Raw genomic sequence first — 8365 nt, forward strand, 5'->3', positions numbered from 1 at the left:
GACACTTCCGCCATCTGCAATCCGACCCCACCACCAAAGACATCTTTCCCTCCCCACCCTTATCTGCTTTCCGGAGGGACCACTCTCTCTGTGACTCCCTTGTCCGCTCCACACTCCCCTCCAGCCCCACCACACCCGGCACTTTTCCCTGCAACCGCAGGAAGTGCTACACCTGCCCCCATACCTCCTCCCTCACCCCCATCCCAGGCCCCAAGAAGACTTTCCACATCAAGCAGATGTTCACCTGCACATCTGCCAATGTGGTATACTGCATCCGCTGTACCCGGTGTGGCTTCCTCTACATCGGGGAAACCAAGCGGAGGCTCGGGGACCGCTTTGCAGAACACCTACGCTCGGTTCGCAATAAACAACTGCACCTCCCAGTCGCGAACCATTTCAACTCCCCCTCCCATTCCTCAGACGACATGTCCATCCTGGGCCTCCTGCAGTGCCACAACGATGCCACCCGACGGTTGCAGGAACAGCAACTCATATTCCGCTTGGGAACCCTGCAGCCCAATGGTATCAATGTGGATTTCACAAGCTTCAAAATCTCCCCTCCCCCTACCGCATCCCAAAACCAGTCCAGCTCGTCCCCGCCTCCCTAACCTGTTCTTCCTCCCACCTATCCCCTCCTCCCACCTCAAGCCGCACCCCCATCTCCTACCTACTAACCTCATCCCGCCCCTTGACCTGTCCATCCTCCCTGGACTGACCTATCCCCTCCCTAACTCCCCACCTACACTCACCTTTACCGGCTCCATCCCCGCCTCTTCGACCTGTTTGTTTCCTCTCTACCTATCCTCTCCTCTGTCCATCTTCTATCCGCCTCCCGCTCTCTCCCTATTTATTTCAGAACCGCCTTCCCCTCCCCCTTTTCTGATGAAGGGTCTAGGCCCGAAACGTCAGCCTTCCTGCTTCTCTGATGCTGCTTGGCCTGCTGTGTTCATCCAGCCCTGCACCTTGTTGTCTCGGATTCTCCAGCATCTGCAGTTCCTACTATCACAGGAAACCAACCAGCCATTTCAAGTATACACACGTACACCCGAGGTGCTCATAATGTCAAAGGCTGATATCTACTGCTTGCTCCTGTTAATTCTTTCACTACAAAGTTCAATTAATCCAATAATTCAAATTCAGATGCTGCATTATTTTTGTACCTAAATTTTCTGTGAACTGTGGCTGCTCTTTAAGTGTATTTTTACATTTACAAAGTGGCTTTATACCATCTAGTGGCAGGAGCCGAATATTGCAAAAAAATGCAACATCTGGCTGCAGGTTAAACTCTTGCTGACAATTCACTAGAACAACCTTGATAAATAGATTTAAAGTTCAATCACAGGACATGGCCATTTGACCCACTGATGCCTGAATTCTCCCATCTACATCATCCCTCTAGAATGCTAACTCTTTCTTCTAATCTCATACCCTAACTCTACAATGAAGCTCCTAGTTTCTGTACCCTTATCCATTCATTGCTACATGTCTAATTCACTGATGGTTTATATTGGAACTGTTTTTTCATGGGATGTGGACGTTACTGCACATGGGCCCATCTCACAAAGAAGGCAAAACCCCCTGGAGCAGTGTGGTGAAGGAAAGCTTCCATTTGGCTAGGAAAAGATCAGCAATCCAGTTTATGGTTTCTACTATATCGTCCACATAAACCAGAGGACACAGTTTGAGAGCCGCGTTGTTGAAGCAAAGTGGAAAAAGCAGTTCATTCTCATTCCTAATAGCATTTGAGAAAATGCTGATGATGCCACCTTCCTGAACCAGTACAGTCTGAGAGATGCAGGGACACCCACACTGCTGTGAAGGAGCAGTTACAATATTTTGATCCAGTGGCAGTGAAGGAAAGTGATCTAGTTCCAAGTCAGGATATTGCCTGGGACTTACAGGTGATGGTGTTGCCATGCTTCTTGCTGTCTTTGTCCTTCTAGATGGGGTCATGGGTTTGGAAGGCAGTATTGAAGGATTACAAATAGGTCTCGTAGATGGTACACACTGTTGCCACTGTGCAGCAGTGATGGTGGGAATGAATGTTTAAAGTGGTGGATGTAAGTGGTTCAGTGGTTAGCACTGCTGTCTCAGCACCAGGGACCTGGATGTGACTCGCTCGCATAGAACATGTAACGTCTAAAATACAATTAGAAAATACAGGAGAAAACTCATCAGGTTGGACAGCAGGTGAGCAAAAAAGTTAAAAAAGTTAATGTTTAGGTCTGTGAGCATCTGTGGAGAGAGAAACAGAGTCACCATTTTGAGTCTGATGTGACTATTCTACAGTACTGAAAAGGGTTAGAAAATTTTGCTTTTGTGCTGTAGACAGAGGAGGAGGAAGAAGTGGAATAGACTGTAAGGGTGCTCAGAGCAAAACAACAATGCTGCTAAATGGAAGACAGAGAAGTGAAAATGAAGATGTGAAAAGGGAGAAAATATGTCCACTCTGCTGCGACAAAGACGTGTGTGTGTGCGCGCGCACGCGCACACAAGTGGGGGGGGGGGGGGGGGGCGTCATTGTAGATGTACTGGCCTCCCAACATTAACTCTGTTTCTCTTTTCACAGACGCTGCCAGACCTGTTGGGTTTTTCTCTGTTTGTTTCAGTTTTCCAGCATCCGCAGTATTTCACTTTCATTACGAGGATTACATTTGTTACCCTCCAATCTGTTGGGACTGGTCTAGAATTTGCAGAATTTGAGGACGACAACCAACTCATCCACTGTTTCCAAGGCCCCTCCTTTAGTACCCTGCAATGTAGATTATCAGGCTCTCAGGATTTCTCAGCTTTCACCCTCATTAGTTTCTCCAGCACTACTTTTTTTACTAACACTAATTTTCATCAATTCCTTCCCCTTCTCATCAGACACCTGCTTCCCTAAATTTCAAGGCAGTTATTTGTGATTTCTCTGAAGACAGAAATAAATTAGTTGCTTAATTGTTCTGCCTTTCCTTGTTCTCCAATATCATTTCTCCAATTTCAGTCTGTAAGGCATCTCACTGACAATGTTAAAAATTAGCCTGGTATGTACTATCTACAAAAATCAGAACAAATCCAATTCAGCCAATTATTGCCCTATCAGTCCCTTCTTAAATCAGCAAAATATGAAAAGGGTCATTGACAATGATATTTGTCTTCACTAACTTTTTATTTTAAACATACTTATAAAAGGCTTCTACAGTCCACTTTTATGTTCCTCATGGGCTTACTTTCATACTCTATTTTTACCCTTTTAAATCACTCCCTTGCTCCTCCATTGCTGAATTCTAAAATGCTCCTAGTCCTCAGTCTTGCTATGACTTCTGGCTACTTTATATCACTACTCTTTGGACCTAATACTATTCTTAATTTTTTGTTAGCCATGATTTGGCCACTTTTCCTGTTGTTTCTGCACTAGAAAGGCATGTAAATGGTAAAGGTAAAGTAGCCATAGTCTTACCAGTCTACAGGACTGCTCTCTCATTAGAGACAGACGAATGGTACTGTTTAACCTGAGAGTAACCATACCCAAGTCATAGCAAGACTGAGGATTAGGAGCATTTTAGAGTGGAGACGTTGAGAAGGAGAGTCCTTCATGGTAACCTCAACCGGTGCTGGAATTGAAGCCACACTGTGTGGGCTATTTCAGATCTCCAGCATCCACAGTACTTTGCTTTTATCAGTTTTTAAAATGCATGGTGCGACTTCAAATATCCGTTAAGGTTGGTCCACTGATTAAGTAATGCTAGTGTGGGAGGTTACAGATTGTGATAGAGTACAATTCTGCTTCAGATAGCCTATAATAACTACTGGTTGTACATTTTTATGCTGCCAGATCTGTTCTTTATCTATCCTATTTAACAAAGTAGCGCCCCGCAACTTAACGAAGAGCACCTCCAGTGTGAAGACAGGGTTTCATCATGTGGTGGTTAGTGCCACCAATACTGAGGTGGGTATATACATCTCTGACAAGTGGCCTGATGAGGATGAGGTTAAGTCAGCTTTCCATCTGTTAGTTACACCCTTTAAAACTTGACAAGCTCAGTCATTTGAGGTGCTACCAAGCCACTCTTGATGATTAACATTAAGTCCCCATCCAGTATACATTCTTTGTTCTTGCTACCCCCTAGTATTTATTCCAAGTGACATTCAAATAGGGGAGAGCTGATTCACCATCTAAGACATGGGCTGGGGGGTGGTTGGTGATAATCAGCAGGAGGTTTCCCTGTCCATATTTTACTTCAGGCCATCAACTTCACAAGGTGTACATCAATGTTGAAGACTCCCTCGTTCACTTGCTGAAGACTGCAGACCACCTTTGGCAGGTCTGTCCTGCCAAAGGGACAGAACATAAGTCATGAGGGTGTTGGAAGAGTCTGGGACATTGTCCAAAAGGTAGGATTCATCCGTATCAATATGCCAGACAATGCTTGACTAATCTATAATTTTCCCAATTTTCATCCAAGCCCCAATTTTAGTGGAATGGATTTTGTAAGGTCAACTGGGAGGACACAGCTTTATTGCGTCTGCTGCCTAGGAAATGCAGAGTGGTCTGTTCACCTTTATGCGTATTATCCTATTGTTGTGGCTTGATAGAGCTGTGTGGTTTGCCAAGCCATTGCATTTGTGAAAACCTGGGGAACAGGGGAAGGCAGATAAGCAGTTCAATATGACAACTGTGAATCTGAACAGAGACAAATGACAACTTGAAAACTAGGCATCTTTAGATCAGCCACCCCCAGCCAAATAACCTTTGTTGCTGGTAACTCAAGGTTTCAATTCACTTACTTCAGGTGAGATATTTACACTTGGAAGGAACGTATGGCAAAGGCAGTTCCATGATAGCTTGAAATCCAGAAATGATTCCAGTTATTCTCTTTGGATTTGGTAACAGGAACTCCTGATTTGTGTTAACTGTAAAGATTCACCCACTACATGAGTCCATCGTTACGGATCCCAAATGGATAGAATCATATTCAGTTCCTGAATGCTAGTCTCTCCACTCAATATCTGAGTTTTATTACTGCGCTCAGGCCTATGCTTCAAGATTATAGCTCAATTACCTGCAGCTGACAAGCAGCCACCAGCACGTCCTGTACATTATTCAGGTTCAGTTCCATCTCAGAAGTGTAGATGAAGTCCAAGATTTTGCACATAGCCATATAGGTTATGTCATGTAAAAATATCTCCTTCTCCTGCATCTCCCGCAGCCCACCAGCAAACATTCCCCTGTGAACAGGACAGATACTGATCAGTCTTCAGACAGTAAAATTAAGGTGCAGACCAAGTTTATGGAAGCACTTCCCCACGACCTGGAGAAAAAAAAAATTGTCTTCACTGATATATTATAGACAACTTTCCAAAAAAAATGGATTGGTCACATTCTCAGGGTAATCACTCTGCATGAAAGCCTTCCCAAGTACGAGTCAATCAACACTGATTATGAGAAGGGCCAACAGCATTCAGCAACATGAGTTTTAGCTAAATCATCGGTCTGAAAGTTAAATCAAAGCTGTCTGACCCAGAAACTCTGGATAGATACAAGGGATGATATAGGGGTATCCCAGCTCATTCCTCCACAAAGAATCAGCCCATCACAGCATCTGGAACCTCCCATCATAGCATCCACAACTTCCTGTCAAGCCATCAGCAACTTCCATCACACCATCTGGACCTTCAGTCATGGGGTCCAGGGCCTCAGCCACATCACCCAGAGCTTCACGCACAGCATACATTCCATAAAGAGTTCAGAGAAAGATGTACCAGATGTTAGAGTGCAAACTTAAAACTTCCCAGCTCATTAAATGCCCTAACACTTTCCTCTGATCGAACAGAGATTGTATATAGACCACTGTCCAAGCTGCTTTGGGAAAACCTCTTTATTGTGAGCAAGTATGATGCCTTTGGTTTGAAGAGGAAGACTACATTTCTATCAAGGCAGTCATGATCTCAGGATGCTTTATAGAACCCAAAGGCTTTAAAGCCAATTAAACACTTCTGAAGATTAGTCACTGTTGTAATGTAAGAAATGCTGTGCAGCCAAATTGTGCACATCAATATTCCACAAACCGCAATGTGTGATTCACCAAATGATCTACTTTTATGACAACTGAATCATAGAATCCCTACAGTGTGGAAACAGGCCCTTCGGCCCAACAAGTCCACACCGAACCTCAGAGCATCCCACCCAGACCCTTCCCCCATAACCCACCTAATCTACACATCCCTGAACACTACGGGCAATTTAGCATGGCCAATCCACCTAACCTGCACATCATTGGTCTGAGGGAGGAAACCGGAGCACCCGGAGGAAACCCACGCAGACATGGGGAGAATGTGCAAACTCCACACAGACAGTCACCTGGGGCTGGAATCAAACCCAGGCCCCTGGCGCTGTGAGGCAGCACTGCTAACCACCATGCCACTGTGCCACCCCTACAACATCGCCTCATTGGAGGCCACACTGATGGTACCTAGCATGGTGATGATACATCTATACGATAACCAGCCAGCTCAGCGAGCAAGCTAACAACCTTATCCACAACCCAAGCTACAAAGCTTGGTAAAAACATTCGACAGTTGCTGCATGTGGTACTGGGCAACCAAAGATGGCGTGAGAGTGCGGGCCAGTGATGCTTCTTCCTCATTTGTCTGATGTAGGTAAACTTTGGACAGGATACCAAGGATAACTATTCTGCTCATCTTTGAAATATCGATGTTTTACAACCACCCAGAATGCAAAATATTTGTTTTTGCTGAGGGCTCTTCTTGAGATTTTCTCAAGGGTTCCTTTTGGTTTACAGTGGTTCTTTTTTCATTCTTACTCAGGCATTTATTGGGTTGTCACAGAGTACAATATCTCCTGTAATCATGCTGACATATTGGGTACTTTGACTCAAACAGAATTAGAAGAATTTGTCAATATCCTCAATAATTACTAAACTTGCACTAAGGCTGCAACACACAAGGAAAGTGTTCATTTCTTAGTGATCACCATATTGCAGTTGGCACAGGACAACATGCATTAATTAGCAACAGTTTTTGCTTCAAGTAACTATCACAGATTTCTGCACATAAAAAGCCACTCTAAGCATACCTTTCACAGATTGTTGAAATCATAGCTAATTTGTTTCCACCACATATGCACAAAGCCTGAAAATCTTAACCACCACATTTCCATACATGGCAGCTCCTGAAAATATGTAGCCTTAAACAAGAGATTCCACACTGATTTGCATAAAATTAATTACCCCACTGTTTCTTTGTTGACAGGCTTAAAACTGTTAGCACCAACACCCCACTGAAACTTCGCTCTCCCCCACTGCAGCCTCCTTTTCCTCCCCCCCCCATCTTGGAGCCTCATCTCCCCACCATCCATCCACAGCCGACTCTGTTTCACCTTCTTGCAACTTTCTACTTTCCCCAACCATCTTGCAACTTCTTTCATTCCGCTAGTTGTAGCCTTACCTTCTCCCTCACCCCCCCTTTCAGCCTCCTTCTTCTCTCCACCGTACCTTGCAGTCTCTTTGCTTACCCCACTACTCCATGCAGCCTTGATCTTTGCCTGACCCACTTGCAGACTTTGTTCCATCCACCCCTTTGCAGTCTCTTTCTTCCTCCCAAACCCCTTGTAGCGTCTTTCTCCTCCACAGCCATTACCCCAGTACCAAACAGGCAGAATTCCAGACATGCATCCTACTTTCTCTACCTTTCAGCTTCAGCATTCCTGGTAAAAGAGCTCCCTGTCCTCAAACATCCCCAGCATCAGCACACTCCAGCTCCCACAGGCTCCGGACACTGCTGCCATCTGCCCACAACCCACACCTCATCTCAGATGCCCTGGCTTCAGCATACTCTAGCAAAATTATTTTGTAGTGGTTCACTCACTTAATCTCCTTCCTTCCTTATTTTCTTGCTTGTTTACCTTGCTTGCTGCTCCTCCAATACAGGTTGCTCCCCTCCCACATTTACTGCTGATTGTCTTGTAGCTAACCTTGCTGCTCCTCAGAGATTTTGGCCATTCTTATTAGGGAAATAACCTTCCTCTGACTGGTCGTCCAGTGATTTTGGGGGTGAATTTGTCTATCACCCCTGATAATCTTGAGCCTTTGCATCCACTTGGCAGGGCAGAAGGTGCCTTGTTTTAATATCCCATCCCAAAAAGTGGCCATCTTCAACAGCGCAGCACCCCCTCAGTACTGCATTGGTCTATGTGATCTTGTAAATGAGGTTCAGACATCAGACCCGAAGCTCACGGAATGTAAATGTAAAGTCAACCATCCTATCTTTAGAGACACAATGTCACGCCATAGGGTATACAGAATTTGTTTGCTTATGAGATAAAATATTTGGGGCATGTCTTGACTGAACAAAACAACTATGC

At 44.8% G+C, this 8365-nt stretch overlaps 1 protein-coding gene across 1 annotated transcript in view; it reads right to left on the reverse strand.

Moving 5' to 3' along the window:
* The window catches only part of LOC109915875 (kelch-like family member 22), a 50887-nt gene that overhangs the window by 29214 nt on the left and 13308 nt on the right, over positions 1-8365 (reverse strand). Inside the window, exons 4-5 of the mRNA XM_048611687.1 lie at positions 5046-5211; positions 2687-2752 (exon numbers count right to left, since the gene is read on the reverse strand). Coding sequence (XP_048467644.1) covers positions 2687-2752; positions 5046-5211 — 232 coding nt within the window. The remainder of the gene's footprint in view (positions 1-2686; positions 2753-5045; positions 5212-8365) is intronic.

The sequence above is a fragment of the Rhincodon typus genome, chromosome 24 (assembly GCF_021869965.1).
Source record: "Rhincodon typus isolate 14 chromosome 24, sRhiTyp1.1, whole genome shotgun sequence".
In the NCBI taxonomy this organism is placed as follows: Eukaryota; Metazoa; Chordata; class Chondrichthyes; order Orectolobiformes; family Rhincodontidae; genus Rhincodon; species Rhincodon typus.